We start from the raw sequence: 23,522 nt of genomic DNA, 5'->3' as shown, positions 1-23,522 counted from the left end.
CCGTGACTAGCGCCCGCCCTCTGCGCCATAGGGGTGAGCTTGACGATGCGAGCAGTAATTCACGAAGTGTTCAATCTCCACAAACGACAACGGGGCACAAAGCAAAGAGTACGCCTTTCGCTTGGACTGTGGTCTGGACCTCGTTCAAGCTGGGTCATGCAGGTGTTACTTTGGTATAAGGCATGATCCAGAAGAGACGATAGGGCAAGGAAATGTGTCAATGCCCAAGCGAACCCCTCGTTCGCGCAATAGCTTTGCTCTGGGCTCCGCGCTCGAACCTGAAGTCTTTTGGCGGGAGAAATCGAGTGAGTATATTGGTGAGTTGGTAAGTCGATAACGGTAGTTCGCAATAGCTTTCATTACAAGTTAACCTCATTCTACTACATCTGCGTAATCTTCACCGTCCTCATAATCCCTCTTTGACCCGCTGCAGCTACATCAGCCGTCCCATTATATCTATCCTGCTCCCACTCCTTGTTCAACTCGATCGTACTCCCACTTGGACTCGCGTTCCCACTGGTGACATGGACAGTATGGTGTTTCGAATCATGATTACTGAGCTGGATATCGTTTCCACCATGCTGACTTGCATGTTCCAGGTACCCCGAACGTGACGGGTGTGCCGAGTTCCACATGCGCGAGTGCTTGCGAGAGGTGCTATCATGCGTCGACATTTCACCAAACACTTGGCGGAGCAAGGGACGGAGAGTCGCGGCGGCGGAGGTCGCAAGGCCGATTCCGGTTTCGCAGGTGGACCAGATCGCGACGTCGGTGGTAGAGTATAGGAAGTCGGGTATATCGTTTAGGCCGCTTATGAATGGGATGCGGACGACTGTTGCGGTGGAGCCGCTGGTGTTGAGTTAGCATACGATACAGGGAACCCTCTAGAGGCGCGATGAGCTTACATAGCGCAGCAAGCCAGTACAACAGCCACCGTCATCTTCTTCCTCTTATTCATCTGCAGGTTGTGCACGATAAAGATTGGAACAATACTGAATGTCCAGTCCGTGACACAGGACAATGCAGAGTAGCCGTAGAACGAGTTCACGACAAATTTTGAGGGGATGCAGTGTCCTTTGCCGCCGCGAAACTGTTCCCAGAAGAACGAGACAGGCCAGCACTGGAAGGTGAAGACGAAGAAAAAGTACACGCTGTATACTTGGATGGCGATAAGGGCGATCCAAAGAATCATGCGATGGGTTCTATCCTGGGCGATGCGCAGCAGGAAGATGCCGATGCTCATCTTGAGGAAGATATTCGTAACAACGTAAGTGGGCTCGCAAGTCCACCACCACTGATACGAGTTGTCAGCCCCAGGGGATATGCTGTGGAAGTGGTACTACACACCTTCATGCCAATGGGATACTTTTCGTCCGGGATGAGATATCGTCGCTTCCCGGTTCCATTTTGGAGACCTAGCAGCGCGGAGGTACAAAAGACCAAGAAGGATATCAGGGTAAGAACAGAGAAGTAGTCATCGGCCGCGAAGTTCTTCACGAGGACCAACTTGCAGTAGCATCGAAGCAGTACTAGCAGGGTGCAAATGCAGATGAAGAAGCCCAAAACACCGGTGAACTCTCCGGATCGGTCTTCTCGCGACATGGTTGTCGGTGGAAATGTAGTCAAGAAATCGGTCCAACTCTAAACTCACCATGCGGGGAGACGGCTATGTAATCTATCAAACCTTCGGCGCGTCCTTTTCCATAGGGGTCGACATGACTTGAAACAAGACTTTAACACGAGCGCTATGCATGCAGGGACAGGATGATGGCCTGTGTCGGTGAAGGATTTTCCGTAAGGCGTGCAGCACGCGAGAAATGATCCACGATCCGTCCCCACAGCGGCTGGACCCTGACTCGGATAACAATGGCCTGACATGATGCTACTCGATCGCTTGGTTATCCCGCGAAGCTTAGTTTACCCACAGAAGGCTTTCTAGACTAGGAACTGGGCAAGTTTTCCGGGAAAGTAATATAAAGTGCTCTTCGTTGTTTCCATGTGGCTGATCTAGATCTGCGCAGCCTCACCAGGAATAACCGCTTGAGTCGCATCTGTTGAGAACTCTCCAACATCAAGCATCTCGAATTTATCGCACCGTCTTGTTATGGTCGCCACTGACTTGTTTTTTGACGTCGCCTCTCCGCTCGTGAGGTATTCGCGAGCGTGCGACACGATCTATTGTTGTGAGAGTCAATTGGGAATATGTGCGAATGTACTCTCAACGACACTTGCGGCTCATTCCGCTGTTTGTGATGCACGCCGCTTCAGAGCCACGGCCATGTCAGTCCAAGCGTGTCGGATTGTCCCTAGTGTTCTCAAATGCAAACGAACGTGATGCGCAATTATTGACGAGGGAAGGAAATCCCCGTTTGCGTTGTACGTGGGGAGATGAGACTAAAACTCGATTCGAGTGCCCATGACGGCAACTATACGACGTGTCGACGGCGCAGATTTACTCGCACATTAGTGTCCAACGCGAAGCAGTATGTACCTGACTATGATGTAACCCTACTGTTAAAGCCGTCTTCTAAATTAGGTCGCGATGCGACACGCGTCGCGTGACGACACTGCGACGCGAAGACTTCCATGCTTTATGGGATGAACGGGGGACTTGGAAGCGATGCGCAACGCTATGCTTCGAAGCAAAGGTCAGATGCATGCCTGGGGTTCATGTTTCAGGGCTTTGCGATCGTAGAATGGGTCGTCTTGAGCCGCGGGGGTGGCTGCGCAAGGCGAGACGCCGTGAGCACATCGATGAAGCCGTGTCGCAAGGTCGGATTTGCGTGATAGGCCGAAGGCTGCGTCGGAAGGAACAGCCGACATCGCGGAGAGGCAGGCCAATGGTGGTCAATGGTGAACGGGGGAGAGGCGACCGGTATGATGTCCGCGGGGCGCCGAGCATTGGCACTGTTCGGGTAAGGGTGCCGAAGATAGCGTCCGCTCTGGCGCCCTGACAGGGAAGGCATTCACGCTCCGTGTAGCAACAACAACCTCGAGATAATTAGAACCTTCGCGATCGTGATTACCGCAGCCGCCGGCGCACACCACGATGGCGCATACATTGCGACATGCTCCAGCTTCACACAACGCACTGCAGCCTGATGCCTATGACAGTCTGCAAGCTACTGTGCCACATTCGGCGGGGGCCCTGTCCTCCAGCCGGCCGACATGTATTGCCGCGTCCCGACGCGCGCAACATGTGTAGGAGCATGCGTCGTCGATAGCGAATCACTGCCTCGTCGTCCGCAGGAGAGCCACTGGGGTTCTCAAGGCACACACGGTTGGATCTTCGGCCCGTCGCGTTATCAACCATCATTGCCTCTTTCACCTGCCCACATCGCTGATCTTCTCTTCATGTTCGGGGGTGCCGCATGCCTACAACGCTCAGCTTGAGCTCGTCTGCGACTTCTCGCGCCGTATGCTGGGGGAATGCGGGTTAATGCATCGCAGGAGCGAGACGTGGTAGGCTATCATTCGAGCCATGCTGGGCTACCAGCCGCGGCTACGCGTACTCATGTACAGCAATGACGGGTAAAAACAACAGGGTCCCGGCACTTCGCTCTTCTTCGAAACGCAAATCACTTCGCTTTGGGCCGTTGTGTCTCGCGTACAATTATTCCTCACGCACTCTCATCGTTCGCGTATTCTTTGTGCTCATAGGAAACTTCATTCTACTTCCCTGCTCTATATCCATTGTGGAAGGAAGCGCTTACAACAAACCAATCATGTCTCTGCAATCTCATGAAACGAAAGATCTGTTGGACATCGTGGACAACCTCCGATCACATGGAATCAATCGATACATCAACCTGCCCGAGATCATCGTATGCGGCGAGCAGTCTTCCGGCAAGAGCTCTGTGCTCGAAGCGGTGTCGGGCGTCAAGTTCCCCAGCAAGGATAACCTTTGCACCAGATTCGCGACTGAGCTGATCCTTCGACGAGGCCCAGAGGTACCGATCAAGATCAGTATTGTTCCTGGTTCGCTTGAGAAATATCGGTCAGAAAATGATCTGGAGAAGCTGCGAAACTTCCACTACTCGAGCGCATTGGAAGATTTGGATCTCGAGCCCGTGATTGAGGCGGCGAAAGAGGCGATGGGCATCACCGAGGGAGGCATCAAAGTGTTCAGCTCCGATATCCTTCGCCTGGAGCTATCTGGACCCGATCAACCGCATCTTACGCTTGTCGATCTACCCGGTCTGTTCCAAGCTGGCAGTCGTTCCCAATCCGATACAGATGCCGAGACGGTGAAGTCACTTGTACTCTCGTACATGAAGAACCCACGCAGCATCATCCTCGCAGTCGTCTCCGCCAAGAACGACTTCAACAACCAGTCGATTACCAAGTATTCGCGCGACATTGATCCAGCCGGAGGACGCACTCTCGGGCTGATTACAAAACCGGACACGTTGGACGAGGGATCTGACAGCGAGCGATTCTACTTCGAACTGGCAGAAAACAAAGAGGTCAGGTTTCGATTGGGATGGCATGTTCTTCGCAACAGAGACTATGGCTCCAAGGACGCGACTACGGAAGAGCGCAACAAAGCTGAAGCACTCTTCTTCCAGACCGGAATCTGGACGTCGCTTTCGACCGATCAAACCGGAGTTCACAGCCTGAAGCCGAGACTCAGTAAGATTCTCAAGGACCACATTGTAGCGCAACTACCGAATGTGCTGAAGCAGATCAGAGCCGGCGTGCAAGAATGTACAACGAAGTTGGATGCTCTAGGCACATCCAGGACCACGGCGCAAGAGCAGCGACGGTATCTCTTACAAGTCAGTCAGTCGTTCAGCACACTAGTCCGAGCCGCCATCGACGGACAATACTCGGATCCCTTCTTCGGTGACGCCTCTACTGACGAAGGCTATCAGAGGCGTCTGCGAGCTGTCCTTCAGAACACCATGACGAAGTTCGCGGCCGATATGCGCAAGAAGGGCCACACTATTGCAATCGTAGACAACGAGGATGATGATGATGATGACGATGACGCACCGTTGCCACCTGGTCAGATGTTTCGCAAGGACTACATTACAGCTGTCACCAAACTTCTGGAGCGAAGCCGAGGTCGAGAACTGCCCGGAACGTTCGACCCACTCATCATCGGGCAGCTATTCCATGAGCAGCGCAAACCGTGGGCAGGGCTGGTCGACCAATACTTGCAGATCCTTCTTCGTGCTGTGCACTTCCTCGCTCGCAAAGCTCTGGCGCACGTCTGCGATGAAACAACTCTTATCGGCCTATCGAGAAGGTTCATCCAGGTGCGGTTGGAGAAGCTCACCGCTGAGCTCCGCACGAAAGTGAAGGAGCTTCTCAAGCCTCACGATACCGGTCACCCCATCACGTACAACCACTACCTGACGGACAATGTCCAGAAAGCACAAAGCCAGCGACGAGCACGTGAGATCAAAAAATCCCTAGAGAGCGTACTCGGTGGCGACTACAGCGGCGGCAGCACTTACAAGCTGAACATCAATGTGAAAACTTTGGTCGATACCCTGCTTGCGAAGACAGAAGCCGACATGAACAGCTATGCAAGTTCTACGGCCACCGACTTCATGGAGGCCTACTATAAGGTAAGTACGAGTTGCGCATGTTGTTATGAGCGATACACCCTGGAGCCTACATTGACGTTAGGTGACCTACTTCACACGTTTTCAACCTGATTTATGCTGTAAACCTTTTAAGATTTCCCTCATATGAGGTGCTGCCAACGTCACAACGCGTTAACAGATAGTGCCCAGCTTGATGGGCCAAGATCAAATTTACTAACGTTTGCAGGTCGCACAAAAGAAGATTATCGACGACTTCGCCGTCCTCGCCATCGAAGCGCGCTGCATGCAAGCCCTTCCCGACTTGTTCTCGCCAGCCGACGTCATCGACATTGACGACGCGACTGTGACTGCTCTGGCATCCGAGAGCGAGGAGTCTTCGAAAGAGCGAACGCGTTGCAGCGAGAAGCTCAAAATTCTTGAAGACGGGCTGCGAGCGCTCCAGGACGTTCGCAACATCTCGCCGCTTCCACAGGATGAAGGTATGATTCATCGACTAGATCGGCCTTGATGGAAGAACGCAATGCTGACATGTTCAAGATGCTCAGGATGACGGCACGGACTCGGAAGAAATCGATTTTCTGCCGAGCCCAGAACCATCAGAAGGGTCTGCGCACGACAGTGTTGACGAAGTTCCGGTGGTGGATGTATCGGAAGATGAGAAGCTCTTATTCTCTAATTAGCATGCTCTCTCCTGTGTTCGAAAGGCCATTCTTTGTATGAGCAACGAGTGTTCACGTTCGACAACGCAGCGGCAGGAAATGCTATGAGAAAAGTAGAGACAGAAAGAGATGACCGGCTGATATCGTCAAATTGATAATCCTTCTCTCACGAAATCGGTGATCCAGTCTTTAAATGTGTTGATATGGCTCTGTGTAGCTACTGATACCCCTCCGTCTTCGCAGCATGACTAGGTTTCGTCCCCAACCGCATAACCGGACTATTAACAAACTCCTCCAACCCATCATGCGTAAAGAACGTCTGCGCCTTACTAATCTGCACCTCATTCGCGCCCCTCTTCCAAATACTCTCATCGTAACTTGTGACCGCATCTTTCAAACTCTTACTCCCACTCTGCACGCTCTTCAACGCTTCAACAAGACAATGCGCGGAGTAAAAAGCATTATTGGCGCCTTGCCCACGGTGAAATGTCATGGCATGGGCTGCGTCGCCGCACAAGGTCACCCTCCCGTCTTGGTTGTCCCACGGAACCGTCTTCCATATCTTGAGCTGATCGCGCAACACAGGTGTGTCCTCTGGTATCCATTCAATAGCACTTTTATACGGTTCCGCCCATCCATCTCTCTTCACATGCGCTTTCAGCCTTTCCAACCGGCCGTCTTCGTTATCGTGATCCTCGACATACTTGAGTGGCCAGGTAGACAGGATCTGAAACGTCCAGGTACTCGCGTCTTTCTCGTCGGGCATGTCGAGCACGTTTGCGCGGATGTAGTGGCCTGCGGGGTGGATTGCGATGTCGACGAGGGGGTGTAGACGCTCTTTGATGAAGAGGGCTTGGGAGGCGGTGTAGGAAGCGTTGAAGTTCATTAGGGCGAAGGGGAGGGTGTCCATGTTGCCTTCTTTGGGTAAGAGACAGCGGCGGACTTTTGACATGGCGCCGTCGAGGCCGATGACGATGGTGCCGGTGTCGGTTGTGCCGTCTTCGAAGTGGACTTTCACTCCGCCGTTCTCCATGGTCTCATAGTGCGAGAAGCTCTTGCTGTATTGCACATCCAATTGCTCAGCTAACAGCATGCGCAGTCTTCTAATATTGATCTCGCGCGCCTTTGGTATCGGGAACGCAAACGCCTCCTCCCGTGTCTGGCCGTTGTAAATCACGATTCGGTCTTCGCCGAGCGCGGCGCAGTCGACGTAGGGGTCGACTTGACATGAGTTGATTTGCGCGCTGAGCTCTTCTGGGATGAGGTCGAAGAGGTATGGTCGTGCCCAGCCTAATGTGAAGGCCCAGTGACGGTGGCGGTAGACGTCGGCGCCTTTGTCGTAGATGTTGAAGGGGATGCCGGCTTTCTTGAGGCCGTGAGCGAGGGCGCAACCGGCGGGGCCTTGGTGTGTTAGTAGGGGTCTCTTGTGCTGAAGGTTTGGTTACCCACCGGCACCGATGACGATGACTTTCAGGCTGGTGTCGATGCTACCCATGTTGGTTGGATGCGGTGTGGGGTATGAGAAGTGTGAGGGACGGTGCAGGCAAGATACAATGTCAGATTCGAGAGATACTTGGTCGCGGCATCAGCGGTCTTAACATAGCATGCCGGATCGAGGCCATGCTGCAGGGTCGTTCAAGCCAGGCGTCATGTGTAAGCTAGCGTAAGAGAGTGGGGGATGCGATGCAGATGCGGCGGATGCGGCGGGCGCCGTTGTTACTAGCGTCCGGCGTCGGTTCTCCTCTCCAGTGCCGTGCCCAGATATCGAACGCAACACAGTTTACGCATGGGCTTAAACGCCTCTGAGAAGTGTAGTCATGGAATGTGTTGGACAATTGCGCTCGACTATACTGACCACGTGTAGCAATGCTGCGTGTCGCGCTCCCGCTCGGTCAAACTCCAGCATCGACATTCATCCCGACAGCATGACATACCGCAGCCCTGACGATCTCCCTGACAGTCTCCACCTCTTCCTCGTTCCTCGGCGCATACACCATGATCCAGCTCGGCGGTGCCAACCAAGTCACTGGAAAGCGCTGTCCCCAGCCCCTCTTCATCACCAGCCTCGCATCTTGCGGGCTCACGTATACGTGGAGTGAGTTCTCGGCTGGATGCACGTGCGCGACCTCGTAGAATATCTTGTGCGCGACGGGGTTGATGGTCTTGACGTCTGGTTTGACGTATATGGCAGGTCCAGTGCCGCCTTCGGTCTTGCTCGGTCGTGTCTCAATGTACTCCGAGTACGCCTTCGTGTCCGCAAACTCGCGCATGAGATCGTGAAGAGTCGTGGAAGCGCCGGGTGTTATCTTCTCAGGGAACTGGCGTTGCGGTAGTGTCCAGCGTGTAAGTCCTGGTCTACTGCCAACGCGGTCCGGCACTCTTTGAGGATTGATATAAGACGCGCCCGTATCGGGAATTGGAGATGCATCGAGCAGGTCCTGGCGGGTGTAGAGCAGATAGAGTCCCCATCGACGGATCTTGATGTAGCCTTCTAGTGTTGGAGGCGTGCCACCAGTTCCTGCGGCGACTCAGCAATCGCGTTCACACAGGCTGAGAGGGTCCCGAACCAAAGCTTTGCCAGCTCTTGAAGTCATACCAGAAGGCTAGTCCCGCGGCTGCTAGACCGGCCAGTAGGTATTGGGCGGCCATCTTGAACGAGGTTACGTGGCGATCAAGAGAACGTTGCTCAGAGAAGGTCTGGTGAGACGGGGTCGACGTCGCGAGTCTAAGAGTTTGCGGTGTTCCGTTTCAAGATGCGGACTTGAAGGTTAATGGGGGCCGCGCGATGTGGGGCGAGTGAGGGATAGGGCTGTCGCGGGCGGGAAGGCTAACGGCGCTAGAAGATCGGATCCCCTCACTCTCGCCCAATGACCCGGCTGCATCCCCGCAACACCTCCGCGACCCATCCAACACCATGTCACGATGCACCAGCAACATCGCGCACGACAGGCGCAAAGCGTCATTCGCCTTTCGCATCGTCTCACCTCGCACTCAGGCGACACCACCGAGTTCGCGACGCAGGTGAAGAGTTAGAGAGAGTGCTAGCAACTCCAAGGCATCCGCGGTTTCAAACGCTACTATTTCCATCGCCACCTTGAAACATCGCTCGCTCACTCCATAAGACGAGGCAACCAGCCTCTGTACTCGACAGAATGCACTCCTCCAAGTGCTGAACACGCAAATGGTACTCTGCAACTACTGTGCCGCTCAACAGACCCAAAGGGACGCCGCCGAAGCAACGCATCCACGCGCTTTAGCATCGCATCCCCTCCACGCAGCCCAACCCGAAGGATACCTCCGACCTTCCAAACAACGCGAACTATCCATCATTGAAGAAGCGCGGACGGAATCGCTAAAAGCAGAGTCTTTAAACGCAGAGTCACTCAAAACAGGCCCGCCCACACCAACCCAGCCGCAGCCCAAAGAGCGCAAGTCGCGAGCGCCGAAGATGTCCATTCCACCGCAACTCCAGCAGCAACTGCGCTTGCTCATCCGCGCAAACCACATCCTACATCACCACGGCCTCGTCGACGCATTCGGCCATATCTCCGTAAGACACCCGCTCAACAAGGAACAATACATCATCGCTGGCTACGACCCCGGCGCCCCGGCCCTCGTCAAGAACATGAGCGACTTTATATCGTACTGGGTCAAGGACTCGTCGCCCGTCGACGCCGACGCGCCGCAGGGATACAGCGAGCGGTATATCCATGGGGAGATACTAAGGAAGTTTCCCAAGGTGAATTGCGTTGTGCATTCGCATTCCGAGGACGTTATCCCTTTTACTGTAGGACACGGCACGATGGAACTGCATCCCGTACGACCTGTCTTCCACATGGCCGGCTTCATGGGCCTGGGCGGCGCTAAGGTATTCACAATGGACAGCCTCTACGGAACCTCCCGAGCACCCTCCGAACACGACCTCCTCATCAAAAACGCATCCCTCGGCGCCGCCCTCGCCTCCCGCTTCTCCCCCGAAAATCCCGTTGTACTACAACACAAGCACGGCTTCACAACGTTTGGCGCCAGCATCGAGGAAGCGGTGTACCGGGCGATATATACGCAGAAGAATTGTATATTGCTACAAAGGGCGATTGCGATTGCGGGGGGTGATGCGGAGGCGGTGTCGTATTTGAGTGCGCAGGAGATCAAGGATTGCGCGGTTATGAATGCGAAGACGTTGGATAAGTCGTTTAGACTGTGGTTGAGGGAGGTGCAGGTTAATAGGCTGTATGAGAATGAGGAGGGGGAGCCGGAGAAGGGGAGGGTTGGGGGGATGAAGATGTGAGGGGGTGGGGTTGGTTGTATCCCAGCTATGAGAAGCGCCGAACGCGTAATTGTTACGAAAGTAATCAGATGACCTAGACGCCTACATTGCTCTCAGACACATTCGATCTTCCTGTGATACGCTGTTGTAGGCCTTGAAGTCCACTCTGAGGACTACACAATCTCAAACTTCTGAACCTTGACTTTGAAAGCTTTGTACGCGTCTGGCATGAGAATCGCCATGCCTACACGCCTGAATTTGGCTTCCCCAACCTGTTCAAGAAGGAGAAGCCAGTACATGAAGTCTGGGTCTTGCTTAGTATGGTAGGTCACATCTCCCTGGCAGGTATTAATGTCAGCGCACAAGATCAACAGGGTGGCTTCTCACAATGCTATGTACTTTCATGACCGCGCCTGGTTTTACGCTCCTTCTCTCGTTGATGAATCGTGTCCCGCGGATTTTCAAGTATTGGCTGCTGGTCTCCGCTTCGATCTTACGCTTCTGCTTTGCCAGGAAACATGTATGCGTGTATGAAGTCGTTTTATCGCTATCAAATCGGGCGATTCCCAGGACTTGCGGTTGATGAGCATTGTGTGTGTGTTGTGTAACAGTATGGAAGCCTTGGCGTTCTGTACCCTCTTTAAAGTCCCCATGGTCATCTCTTATATTGTCAAACTCATCAAGTTGTAGATGGCATGCGGCGGAGGTGTCTCGTAGGTAATTCAAGACCGGAAGAATAGTGCTCAAGTGTCCGAGTACTTGGAGGTGCCCTACAGGGGAGATCACCAAGCGTTTTGGCATTTCCTCTGCGTGACAAACGTTGAGGTATGTCATAGGGTAAAAGCGATCCGGCCATCTCTTACTACCCCAAGTAGCAGCCCAACTCCATGAAGGGATGCTCGGCGATGTTTCGTCGTCGAGGCGTCGGCCATAGTTGAACCAGAGCAGTTGGAATACGAGCTTATCTTCCCACACACCGTACTCCGGAACGTACCGATTTTTTCGTGCACGTTGAAATTCTTCAGCAATCCCCCTAAGAGCCTCAGGACGATCCGATAGAAAAGTTAGTGATCTCTTTGTGTACGTTTGTAACAGATCAAACCAGAGCATCGTCGGCTCCAGATCGAAAACATGCTCTCCTACTTCGTTGACTGTTGTCGCCTTACACATCCATATAACGCTACGTGGCATGAATGCAACAAAACGCCGCGCAAGATATCGTTCTTGGAGTGTCCACGCCCGTGTCTCAAGTGAGCCATGTCTCGGATGCCAATTGTCGTTGGGCAGCAGTGTCATGTTGAATGTTCCTTTGACTTCACCGGCTATGCGGTAAGGCATTCGGAATATGGTAGCTCTTGGACGATCGGTGATAAACAGCCCTTCACTACAGTCTTTCGCGCCCGAGGCAGCCACAACCAAAGCTGCGTTGCGGTATACATCCCCCATTTTATTTGCCTCCGCATGCCAGTCTCGACGGTTGCCTTGAATAATGCAAAGGGAGTCGATCCATACATATCTGATACGGATAGCTTGTGCAAGTTCCACTAGATCTTGGAACGTTTTCGGCAGATCTTCGAATGAAATGCCAACTTGGTGCGCTATCAGGTTCTTGAACGTTGTTTGGAGCGGTCGTTTCTCAGTCGAGCCCCAACAGTGACTGAGTGCTATATATCGTCCTTTCTGGCCCTTGGTCCCAACAAGCTGGATTGAGGGTTGCGGATCGTCTCCACACAGTCTGAGAACACGAGTTGGCATTAGTGTGTCCTTCTCAGCTACGCAGGTTTGGTGGGTAGTGCAATCATTTCGCCAGTGCTGGACCAGATCACTTATCTCGTTCATGTGTGGGCCTAGAACTGGTGGGCGATCAACGAGGGTGGTACACGCAGTGCTGTCTGTTATGTTGTCAACGTCGCTCGCCGAAACGAGCTCTAGAAACTGTTACCCTTGTCCGCCCACATTGCGAATGAGACACCAAGGGTTCCCCATCCAGATAGAAGGTTATGCCATGGTTTCTCGAGCCGTATTGCGGAGATGAACTGGTTTTCCCTGAGCACATGTTTGAGAGTATGTGGGGTGATGCAGAGAAGACTCGATATCATGGCGCAGAGTCGGCATGATTTTCGATCGGAATCTATCGTAGAGTCTTTCATCTTCTCGAACTTGTAAGTCCAAACCAGAGGGACGTTTACGATCAGTTCCGTGAGCTCGACACAGAAGTCGCACAGTTCGGTGATATCCTCAATAATCGGGCCCGACGAGTTTGACGCATCCTCCATGCATTGCAGAGATTGTGCCGCCATTATGGCAAGCTGTGACGTAGATGACCGAATATCCTGCTTTGGCACATCTCATGCCGTTGAGAGACGGGGATAACTGCTGTAATCGGCATGAATAGGTGAAGCTGACGGGCGGTCCGGGAAGAGATGGCAGGCGAGACCTTGAGTTCAGAAGATAGATGTGAGTAGGCAGCAGCCGGGAAGCTGATATCGCAAGGTGCTTTCAGCCCAGCTTGTGGCTGCGTGGGAGCCAATAGGTCATCGTCTCGTAGGCCGAAGGTGCGCTACCAATCACGACTGTTTGCGAAGGCTGCATGGCGAGTACGTGCGCGCAACGATCAAGAGGTTGCGCTTCTCAATCAGATAGTGTGTTCGCTTGAGAGCTAGAGCAAGGCGTACGTCTGGATCTCAGTAATGTAAGTAGCGGCGGCGGGGTGCTGGATGCGTCCAAAGTTGGGGTTGTAGAGCGCGATGGTGGCATCATCGCAAAGTTGGGCGGGGTGAGCGCCACAGGTGGCTGTGCAGTGGCGCACTAGCGCATGACGCGCCTGCCCGCATTCCCACCCAGTCAACTTTCCTGCGCGACTTGTTCGTTCTGCAATAACGCAATCATATCACCTCTACTCTCACCGTAGAATTACCACGACCCTTTTACGCATAATCTAGCTGAGCTGATTCAAAAGACACACTAGGAGTCCGAAGCAATACGAAAGGTAGGCGCTTCCAAGGTTGCATTGCCCCTCCGAAGCTTCGCGAAGCAGGCAGGCAATGTGTTTGGGCAGCACAGAACATCACTGACAATTCCTCCGCAGCTAGATACTACCTCTCTCTATACTGCCATACCCCGATCACCAGACATGGCCTCGACCGCGCTCATCGACGCCGACATGGCGCCAACGCTCCAGTCCATCCTCGACCAGAAGACGCTCCGGTGGATATTCGTTGGAGGCAAGGGTGGTGTGGGAAAGACTACAACCTCCTGCTCCCTCGCCATCCAGCTCGCAAAACACCGCAAGTCCGTTCTCCTCATCTCGACCGACCCCGCGCACAACCTCTCGGATGCCTTCAACCAGAAGTTCGGTAAGGACGCGCGCCTCGTCAACGGCTTCGACAACCTCAGCGCTATGGAGATCGACCCCAACGGCAGCATACAAGATTTGCTGGCAAGCGGAGCGGAAGAGGGCCAAGACCCCATGGCGGGCCTGGGTGGCATGGGCAGCATGATGCAAGATCTGGCCTTCAGCATTCCCGGTGTGGACGAAGCCATGTCATTCGCCGAAGTGCTCAAGCAAGTCAAGTCCATGTCCTACGAAGTCATCATTTTCGATACGGCGCCCACGGGCCACACGCTACGCTTCCTCCAATTTCCCACCGTTATGGAGAAGGCCCTCTCCAAGGTCTCGCAACTCTCGCGCCAATTCGGGCCCATGCTCAACTCTTTCCTCGGTGCCTCCGGCAGACTACCCAACGGACAAAACATGGACGAGCTGGTTGAGAAGATGGAGAACCTGCGCGAGACTATTGGGGAAGTCAATGGCCAGTTTAAGGACGCCGACCTCACCACCTTTGTGTGTGTCTGCATTCCCGAGTTCTTGAGTTTGTACGAGACGGAGAGGATGATTCAGGAGCTCAACAGCTACGAAATCGACACGCACTCCATTGTCGTCAACCAGCTGCTGTTCCCCAAGGAGGATAACCCCTGCGAGCAGTGCAATGCGCGACGGAAGATGCAGAAGAAGTACCTCGATCAGATTGAAGAGCTCTACGACGAGTTCAACGTGGTCAAGATGCCGCTGTTGGTCGAGGAGGTGCGCGGCAAGGAGAAGCTTGAGAAGTGGGTCTTGTACACCGACTCAGGATACAGAGTACTAACAGCGATTCCAGATTCAGTGAGATGCTCGTCAAACCCTTCGTCCCACCGCAGTAGGCCCGTGCCGTTCTCAAACGCGGTAACAAGTAGCCTAGATTTGAGAGCCTCAACCCCTTTGGTACCGCTTTGGGCCTCACGGTACATTTCTCTTTTGCCGATTTCTCGCCGTCTCACCCTTGTACCTTGTACTCTTGCGATACCATGTGGTTCTGCGATTTCGCGTATTTCGCCTTCTTCCCCACACATCACGACTCAAGCAGCACGGAGTTCTGTACCTTTAGCGACTAGCCCCGATCTATCGCAGCCGGTGGAAATGAAAGATTCTGCCAAAGCAGGAAAAACTTTGAAAGCCTCGTTCTCCATATGCGTACATGCCCGTGGACAGCTGACTTGAGATGCAGCACGCGACTGGGAGGATTCGGAGATATACGTTAGCCGCTGAGCCAGGAACGCCAGTGCCTGGGGTGCATTCAGCCCACCAAACACAATTATTGGGACTGTTGCGCACCCCGCATAAGTACCGTGCACTAGCCCAGAAGGGGGCTGACACCGACGTTTCTTGCTTCTACACCACCACATGAGTTCGGGGTACGAACAGCTTCTGGTCTGCTCCGTGATGTTGTTGTTTAGGTACCTTCCTGTCCTCGTTAGCGAAAGCCACGAGGCGCTTCTGAATTGACTACGTCATGCTTTTACCCCGCAACATTCAGCACCACCGAACGAGCGCTCCACCTCCATCACGACAAATACCCGTTTGTCGCGTGCAAGCAACTCATGCGCATGCTGGCGTATCTCAGCACCGCAGCCGCACATGATGAAAATGCGCTGACGGCTGAGCGGCAGTGCAACAAGCAAAAACGATACACTCTCCATCTTTGACCAGAAGAAGCCATCTCTCCACTTCCAATACCTGACGCTCTATCGCTGATGTCAGGCTATTATACCTCGGTATTTACATTCATTGGCTGTCACACCACGCTGTTACTTGTGGCTGAATGCCGGTAAACGCCTTCTTTCATGCATGCTGCATGCGGTAGTGTGCGGGATCATGCGTTCGTTTCGTCGCGTGCACACAAAAGCGCCGAACAACGTCGACTAATCACTTGGGAAAGGAAGGCGACACGAATGAAGTAGGTGGGTCTGGTTGAACATGTAGTTCGACCGACGACACACGCATTTCTACCGATAAAGCCGACGAACTGCGAAACGTGGCGGTGGACGTCTCAACTCTGTCGTTTTGTTTATGCGACGCCGATCTCGAGGCTGAGCACATCCGGCATCTCCAACAACCGCATTCCACTATGGTGTTTTGTGTGGCGTACATCCAGCCCAGCGGCGAAATGTCTAATCTTAGGATAGCCACGTTGGGCACAGACATCCCCTGGACAAGCGCCAGAACAAGCGTCATCTCACCCCGGCACCCGTAGCTCTGGTGTGGGCGCCGATCACCAGAATGGTCCAGGATGGTCCCACTACCTGGTCCGTTTACTTTGACCGCCGGGAATACTCAGCGGCAGGGCTTGGAAGGACCTGGTGTGCTGAGGTTAGTCAAGATGGCGTGGGTAAGTATATAGTCTGTCGCGTTTCACGCGAGTGGTAGGTTTGTAGTCAGGCTGTGTGCGGTGTGTTCTCTCACTTTGTGCTTATATCGGGTTATTTGTCTCGTCGTCGGTACATTCTTGTTGTATATCGACATTGACCTGACCGTTTCGACACACCTCTCAATCGGCATGGCACCTTCTGTCCTCCGTCTAGGAGCCCTACTGCTCGGTGCAGTTCACTCTGTCACCGCAGCTCCCGTCGAAATCGAAGGCAGAGGTACATCCACTCCCCCCAACCCATCTTCACCAGCATCCCCACTAACACACCCACAGCCGTATCAAGCACTCTCCTCTCCCAGCTCGAATTCTACTCCCAATACTCCGCCGCCGCCTACTGCCTCGGCAACAACAACAGCCCCAACACAAAAGTCACCTGCCCGCAAGGAAACTGCCCCCTCATCGAAGCCGCGACCACAAACACTCTGAGCGAATTCGAAAACAGCATAAAATCCGACGTGACGGGTTTCGTCGCCACAGACTCCACAAACAACCTCATCGTCATCTCCTTCCGCGGCTCCCGCAGCGTCCGCAACTGGATCACAAACGTCGCCTTCCCAGTTCTACCAACAACCATCTGCCCAACCTGTAACGCCTCAACCGGGTTCTGGAACTCCTGGCTCGAAGCACAGAAACCCGTCTTAGCAGCGCTGGCCACAGCAAGAAAACAGTATCCTACCTACCGCATCGTAGCGACAGGCCATTCCCTCGGCGGCGCGCTGGCGAGTCTCGCCGCTGGCTATCTACGATCCACAGGCACGACCGTCGATTTATACACGTACGGCGCGCCGAAGATCGGGCTGGCGGGCGTGAGCGATTACATTACCAAAACGGGCATGGGCGAGACATATCGCGTTACTCATAAAAACGATCCGGTGCCTAAGTTGCCGCCGGCGCTGTTGGGGTATAGGCATATTAGCCCTGAGTACTATGTTACTAGTGGGAATGATGTGCAGCCGACGGCGGGGGATGTGAATGTGCTAAGCGGGAATCTGAATTTGAAGGGGAATGAGGGGGATTTTGGGGTGGATGTGGATGCGCATTTGTGGTACTTTGGGGAGATTAGCGCGTGTGAGGGGCAGCAAGGGATTGAGATTAAGGCTTGATGAGTCTATGATGTTTATGAGTATCTTTTTTAATGTATATATTGCACTTTTGACAGGCTTGTGCTGAGTATTGGCGGACAGTGAAAGGACCGTTACCCTTCGACCTGGTGGAGGAGATGCACGAACACGAATTGACGACACTTGTGAACTCAGAAAATAGTATATGAAAACTTCGATTCATCTTGTACAATTACAAATGCAACATGCAAACACCCACCCATACCATCGCGGACGGATCAAAGCCCAACATACCCCAGTCGAGTACAGTGCGCTAAAAACACGCTGGCCCGTCTTTAGAACGCCAAAACACCACAACATGCTGCCCTCCTACACTGACGCATCAGAAACACTACTTCTTCTTGCCTTTACCCTTGCCCTTGGTCGCCGAACCCTTAGTCGCCGAACCATTTGTCGCAACGCTGCTTGCCCTCGATGGTGTCGCCGATGCCGATCCAGCCTTGCCCTTGACAGTGTCGAGCTGCTTGTTCTGCCATCTATTAGTACACGCCATCCACAGCTCAGAACTCAACATACCTTGACACCATTCTTAGACTTCTTCTTCGGCTGCTCCTCTTCCTCCTCCTCCGTCTCCTCTTCCTCGTACCCGCGCTTGCCATTTTTGTTCTTGAGATCGCCCTCGCCGAGCTCGCGCACAATGGCTGAGATGAGCGTGGTGCAGCGACGGCCAATCTCCTGCGGTGTGCGGGAGAGGAAGAACCAGTCGAAGCGGAAGAGGGGCGATTCGCGGATCTCGTCGCGGATCTTCTCGTAGATGTACTCACCTTCCACGCCATGCTTGTGCAGCATGACGACGAGGAACTTGTCTTCCTCCTCGGTGTACACCTTTTTGTTGGTGGTGGAGACGGTGTACTTGATCTGCATCTGCTGGAGGGGCATGCGGTACATGCCAATCTTCTTCGCGATGAGGCGCTTCTTCTCTTCCGACTGACGGACGCGGAGCTCGCCCTCTTCGATGACACCCAGGTGCTTTTGCCAGTTGTCCAGTGACTTGTACTTCTTCCAGAAGACCTTGGCGTAAGCTTTGATCTCGTCGGCGTCTTTGCCGTCGACCTCCTCCGATATGCCCTCGTAGTTTTGGCGACCGTACTTGGCGCTGCCGTTGAGGAACTGCTGGAAGTCACGCTTGTTCCATTCAGGAAAGCCCTCTTCGATCAGGCGTTCTTTCTCGGCCTTCTCCTCTTCTGTCAGTGGCTCCGCATCATCAATCTCCTGCTGCGCAAGTTGCTGATCGGCCTCACGGGCTTCGAGATCCTCGTCCGGACCTTCTGGGAGAGGAGCTTTGAGGTTGTTCTCCTTGCGGTACCATGCGGTCTCCTTGTCTTGGAGTTCGGAGAGCCGCTTGGGGAAGAACTGGTAGTCGTGGATGGTGATCTGTTTCGGCGCGCGGGGTATCCTGGGTTGCTTGTTCTCTGTTCGTCCACCAGTGACCAGCGTCTTGCGGTAGTACGAATCGATGCCGTAGTTTTGCTCCTTGCGCTCTCGCTTCGAGGGGTTGATCCAGGAGATGCCGATTTCCTTCTTTCGTGGTTGGAAGGTCTCGCCATTCCACTCGTAGGTTGAGTCCGAGGTGAACTTCTGGAGATCGTCAAGACCGAGCGTCTCGTACCTCTTGTTGAGCTTCTCCGTCATCTCTTCACCGCGACGCATGACAGCCTCGAAGTCGTCATCAGCAAGCTCGCCATCAGCTGCTGGACCGACGGGGCCCTTGCTTGCAAACACCTTCTCGGCACCGTGCTGGATCATGGTTAGGAGCTCGTCCTTGGATGCGGCATTCTTGACAGGTTGTTGCGAGCGGCCTTGCTGAATGACTAGCTGGTCGAGACGCAGCTTCTGGGCCGCACGTTCGAGCACCTTCTCTTCAATGGCCATCTCGGTGACGAATCGGAAGACGTAGACCTGCTTGGTCTGGCCAATACGATGGGCACGGTCCATGGCTTGCAGATCGGCCTGCGGGTTCCAGTCACTGTCGAAGAGGACGACGATATCAGCAGACGTCAAGTTGATACCAAGTCCACCAGCACGAGTAGTCAGGAGGAACAGGAACTTCTCCGACCCCTCCTTATTGTAGTCGTCGATGGCCTGGATACGGTCCTCGTGGGCGGTCGAACCGTCGATACGGCAGTACTTGTAGTCGCGCATCACTGAGTAGTCCTCCATGATGTCTAGCACACGACTCATCTGCGAGAAGATGAGCACTCGGCTGCCCTGAGCCTTCATACGTTTCAGCAGCTTGTCCAGCATGACCATCTTCGCAGCGTTGGTGACGAGATGTTCATCGGTGGTGTATGGCGGGCCAGGCTCGGCGCCTTCGAAAAGGTAGGGGTGGTTGCAGCACTTTCGGAGCTGCATGACGATGTTGAGCAGACGGGTCTTGGACTCCTTGTTGCCGGCACCGCCATTAACCGCGTCGATGTCCTTTTCGAGAATCTTCTTGTACCACTGAACCTGCATGTCGGACATGCCAACGTACAGGTTGATCTCCTTCTTGGGCAGAAGCGACTTTTCGACATCGGCCTTGACACGTCGGAGCAAGAAGGGCCGGAGGACCTTGTGGAGTTGTTGGACGACGGCGTCCGAGTCGGCGTTCTGGGAGGTGAACCAGTCGTCGAAAGCGGCGGAGTCTCCGAAGACGTCGGGGAGGAGGAAATTGAGCAGGGCCCAGAGCTCGTGAAGGTTGTTCTGGAGGGGTGTACCTGTGATTAGCAAGCGGCTTCGGGAGTTGAAGACGCGGACCATCTGGGCGAGCGACGATTCCTCGTTCTTGATGCGGTGGGCTTCGTCGATAATGATGTACTCCCACGCAAACTTCTTCAGATGCGACTTCTCACGAAGAATCATCTCGTAGGAGGTGATGCAGACATCGAAGCCATCGGGCACCAGGCGCTCCTTGATGAGGTCGGCACGGTCGTCCTTGTTACCCTGGAAGACCAAGACGTTGACGTCGGGGCACCACTTGGCGAACTCGCGCTTCCAGTTGTCGAGTGTCGACTTGGGCACTGCGACCAGGTGAGGACCGTGAATGCCGGCGATGTAGCGGAGGTAGCCGATGAAGGAGATGGTCTGCAGCGTCTTTCCGAGACCCATCTCGTCGGCGAGGATTCCAGAGATACCGTTCTCGTGTAGCGAGATGAGCCAGTTGAGACCCGCAACCTGATAGTCGCGCATGGTGCCGCCCTTGATGAAGCCCGGTGATTCCCTAAAGACCGTCTCGTTGTGTCCGCCATGCTTCTCCTCGCGCACCAGCTCGGCGTCCTCCTCCTGCTCGGTCTTTCGGCGACGCTCCGCAGCAGCACCTCCTTTCCGCACCTTGCTGGCCTTTGATTTCTTGGTCTCTTCGGCATCCTGGCGGTCGATCTCGGCGAGAATCTCCTTAATGCGCGGGTTGGGGTTCGTGTCGATGAAGTGACGGAACAGGTCCGTCAGACCGAGGAGGTATCGAAAGCGGCGGATGGTGTCGTCTTCCTGTGAGGGCAGCCAAGTTAGTGATGTCTCGGGATGTAGTGCGCAGTGAAGTCGCGTACCTTGGACGCCCTAAGCCCCTCAGCCTTCTTGCCGTACATGCTTTTCCGCATGTTCATCTCTTCGGCACGTTTTCTTCGGCCGTCGACTGGCGCGTCACCTGCGACGCTGTTTGCTGTGGTGTTGGGGTTGGTGTCCGAGTCCTGTGCGCGTGTCAGTTGTTGGGCCGGGTGCGTGTGGCGCGGTGTTGGAGTCATCGTACTGTGTAGTCTGGCGTATCTACATTGTACTGCGTCTGGAATGTTAGCCAATGTCTTCTCGGTGTCGCGCCTTCCTCCCGCATGACATGTGAGTGTCGCGGCGAGGAAGGCGCAAACGGGGGTTGCGCTTACGCCAAACTTCTTGAAGCCGTTCATTGTGTCGTCTGGCTGGTCCTGCATCTCGACATCGGAATGCGCCGACGCCTCATCCGAGGACGGTTCTTCCTTCTTCGCAGCGCTCTTCCGCGGCATGTTGCCTGTTTGGGCTGTTCGCCGCGTGTAGTTGTGCTGGCGTCACGGTCGCAATGGCGCAGTGAATGGTAGTACGTCTGTCGATGTTTCGGAGTGTTGGATATGATGACGTGGACGCGTTGGGACGTGTTCGTGGCGGCAGAGGTTTGCGCGATGTATGTGAGGATGGCTTGAGAATAACTGTGGACGACCCTTGGCGCGTCAGGTCGGCGGCGCGCTATCCTCGTTGCGGTCGTGCGCACTACCCCATGCCTGCCTCTCTAAGCCCACCAGCTTCCATTCGCTCAGCGACTCGACATCTACGCGTTTCCGACTACGAACATCAATCCATTTGAAAGATGATGCCACAGAAGGGAGGAGATGAGACGGACGCGATTTGCGACGCGATATCGAACATGACGTCAGACAGTTGTTTCCATCACCGGGGCCATACACGATCGATTCAGGAGTGCTATGTTGCCTGCTGGCATAGCTTGCTTGAGCCACAGTATACTGGAGCTACAATACGAAATGTTGTTTCATTGTTTCGACGACTTCTTCTAGCCTATGATCCTACATCTGGATTGCTCGCCAAAGTTTCCTCTTAGGATCACGGTTATCTGTTGAACTGGTTCTTCATCGTTAAGCTTTCGAGCTGAGTAGGCTACCATCAGCCATGAAATGGGTCATAGCCGATATGAACCATCTATCAAAAGCCCTAGGTCTACAATATCCCATCGGCATCTCATCGACATCCCATCGGCATGGTTGAGAAACTGCATTGCAAGATTACCAAGGCATTAGGAGCCGTAGAGTGGGACAATAACGCATCGTAAGTCGGCAACATGAGAAGCGAAAGACTGCAGCAACTCTCGAGATTGTTAAGCATGCATGATCAGTCGGCGTTACTTCTCCACCACTGACGTCACCGTAACCAAGACAATCATCGCATAAGTAGAGTCCCTGATATTGTTGTCAAGACACCATTCTCGTCACGTGGCCAATCGTTCTATCCGTCTCCCAAACATGACCGCTTCATCCATCACCATAATCTTCTCACCCTACCACGTCGGCCTCCGCAACCACCGCGTCGGCGACGGCCCAAACCGGATACGTTCCCTCGGACTCATTCCCCAACTTGAAGCTCTAGGCGTCACCGTCCACATCGATGAAATCGCACCCGTCGACGACTTCGAAGGCGAGATAGGCCGCAGTTTCGAAGTCCTCCGCCGTACCTCCCTCGCAGTCAGCAAAGTGCGAGACGGCAATTCCTTCCCCTTTATCCTCTCTGGCAACTGCATGGCTAGCGTAGGCGCAGCATGCGGGTTGGGTATCAAGGATCTAAATTTTGTTTACTTTGATGCGCACGACGATATGGACACGCCTTCGACCAATGAGAATGGGTATTTCGACGCCATGGGCTTGTCGATGTTGGCGGGTAAAAGTTGGCATTGGCATACGGAGCAGATACCGGGGTACGCGCCGATGAACTACAAGGACCGGTTCTTGTATGTCGGACTGCGCGATGTGAATGAGACGCAGAGGAAGACGGTTGCGGAAGCTGGGGCGGATGTTATTTGGGGTGATGCTGGGAAGGCTGTGGATTTCCCGGGTGAGTTGGAGAAGAGACTTGACAAGAGGGATATGTCTCCATCGCTTGTGCATCTGGATTTGGACGTCCTGGATAAGAGTGTAGGCATGGTGAATGGGTTTGAGAGTGAGGGTGGACTACAAGAAGAGGATGTGGTCAGGTGCATGAGTTTGTTGCCGAAGAAGGCCACGCCGGTCTCGTTTACCATGTGCTCTTTCAACCCGAATCTGGGTGATGGGGATAAGATTGCAGGTATCGGTATTCGCGCTGCCGTAGCATTCGTAGAGGCGTTGATTGCGACATCAGTGCTATCAGTGTAATAATAGCGAATGCGATCAAGAAGTATATATCAGACCTGCAACAATGAGATACATCCTGGTCCTAGAATAAGTTATCGTTGTCGTCGTTATAAACAGGGGCCTTCGCCCGTGCTTCTCACAAAGGCTCCCGAGGTCAGCATGAGTGGAACGACAGACTTCCCCGTAATGCTCAAGAGATGATCCATGCAGAAGCAAGAGGATGCGACTGCAACTCCACGTCGGATAGAATGCAAAATGGTAGCTTCCGCTTGTTAAGAGCAGCCGATTGCGCCCAGAGCCATGGGCCTGGAAGTCCCTGGATGCGGTGGC

The 23,522-nt window shown here is 54.0% G+C and overlaps 9 protein-coding genes across 9 annotated transcripts; 5 read left to right on the top strand and 4 right to left on the bottom strand.

Annotated features, from left to right (window-relative positions):
• Positions 1-901: 901 nt before the first annotated feature.
• On the bottom strand, positions 902-1,602 carry J4E86_007264 (uncharacterized protein; the record flags this gene model as incomplete). The annotated part of the gene is made up of 2 exons (XM_051447786.1): positions 902-1,294; positions 1,348-1,602. The coding sequence occupies 2 exons, from the start codon at positions 1,600-1,602 to the stop codon at positions 902-904; spliced, it is 648 nt and encodes a 215-aa protein (XP_051301384.1).
• Positions 1,603-3,725: 2,123 nt separating this feature from the next.
• J4E86_007263 (uncharacterized protein) lies at positions 3,726-6,235 on the top strand (the record flags this gene model as incomplete). The annotated part of the gene is made up of 3 exons (XM_051447785.1): positions 3,726-5,576; positions 5,782-6,034; positions 6,093-6,235. The coding sequence occupies 3 exons, from the start codon at positions 3,726-3,728 to the stop codon at positions 6,233-6,235; spliced, it is 2,247 nt and encodes a 748-aa protein (XP_051301383.1).
• Positions 6,236-6,431: 196 nt separating this feature from the next.
• On the bottom strand, positions 6,432-7,709 carry J4E86_007262 (uncharacterized protein; the record flags this gene model as incomplete). Its single annotated transcript, XM_051447784.1, has 2 exons — positions 6,432-7,615; positions 7,664-7,709. 2 exons carry the CDS (start codon positions 7,707-7,709, stop codon positions 6,432-6,434), a joined length of 1,230 nt encoding a protein of 409 aa, XP_051301382.1.
• Positions 7,710-8,106: 397 nt separating this feature from the next.
• On the bottom strand, positions 8,107-8,863 carry J4E86_007261 (uncharacterized protein; the record flags this gene model as incomplete). The annotated part of the gene is made up of 2 exons (XM_051447783.1): positions 8,107-8,732; positions 8,782-8,863. 2 exons carry the CDS (start codon positions 8,861-8,863, stop codon positions 8,107-8,109), a joined length of 708 nt encoding a protein of 235 aa, XP_051301381.1.
• Positions 8,864-9,395: 532 nt separating this feature from the next.
• On the top strand, positions 9,396-10,502 carry J4E86_007260 (uncharacterized protein; the record flags this gene model as incomplete). Its single annotated transcript, XM_051447782.1, has 1 exon — positions 9,396-10,502. One exon carries the CDS (start codon positions 9,396-9,398, stop codon positions 10,500-10,502), a length of 1,107 nt encoding a protein of 368 aa, XP_051301380.1.
• Positions 10,503-13,614: 3,112 nt separating this feature from the next.
• On the top strand, positions 13,615-14,684 carry GET3 (Golgi to ER traffic- protein; the record flags this gene model as incomplete). Its single annotated transcript, XM_051447781.1, has 2 exons — positions 13,615-14,591; positions 14,642-14,684. 2 exons carry the CDS (start codon positions 13,615-13,617, stop codon positions 14,682-14,684), a joined length of 1,020 nt encoding a protein of 339 aa, XP_051301379.1.
• Positions 14,685-16,357: 1,673 nt separating this feature from the next.
• J4E86_007258 (uncharacterized protein) lies at positions 16,358-17,331 on the top strand (the record flags this gene model as incomplete). Its single annotated transcript, XM_051447780.1, has 2 exons — positions 16,358-16,445; positions 16,502-17,331. 2 exons carry the CDS (start codon positions 16,358-16,360, stop codon positions 17,329-17,331), a joined length of 918 nt encoding a protein of 305 aa, XP_051301378.1.
• A 349-nt stretch (positions 17,332-17,680) lies between these two features.
• J4E86_007257 (uncharacterized protein) lies at positions 17,681-21,323 on the bottom strand (the record flags this gene model as incomplete). The annotated part of the gene is made up of 5 exons (XM_051447779.1): positions 17,681-17,818; positions 17,866-20,814; positions 20,874-21,014; positions 21,074-21,106; positions 21,204-21,323. 5 exons carry the CDS (start codon positions 21,321-21,323, stop codon positions 17,681-17,683), a joined length of 3,381 nt encoding a protein of 1,126 aa, XP_051301377.1.
• Positions 21,324-22,328: 1,005 nt separating this feature from the next.
• On the top strand, positions 22,329-23,213 carry J4E86_007256 (uncharacterized protein; the record flags this gene model as incomplete). The annotated part of the gene is made up of 1 exon (XM_051447778.1): positions 22,329-23,213. The coding sequence occupies one exon, from the start codon at positions 22,329-22,331 to the stop codon at positions 23,211-23,213; it is 885 nt and encodes a 294-aa protein (XP_051301376.1).
• Positions 23,214-23,522: the final 309 nt, after the last annotated feature.

Source organism: Alternaria arbusti (genome assembly GCF_024043155.1).
Source record: "Alternaria arbusti strain BMP 1465 chromosome Unknown scaffold_9, whole genome shotgun sequence".
Classification (NCBI taxonomy): domain Eukaryota; kingdom Fungi; phylum Ascomycota; class Dothideomycetes; order Pleosporales; family Pleosporaceae; genus Alternaria; species Alternaria arbusti.
The sequence above is the reverse complement of the archived record's forward strand: the minus strand, read 5'-3'. Positions and strand labels throughout refer to the sequence as shown.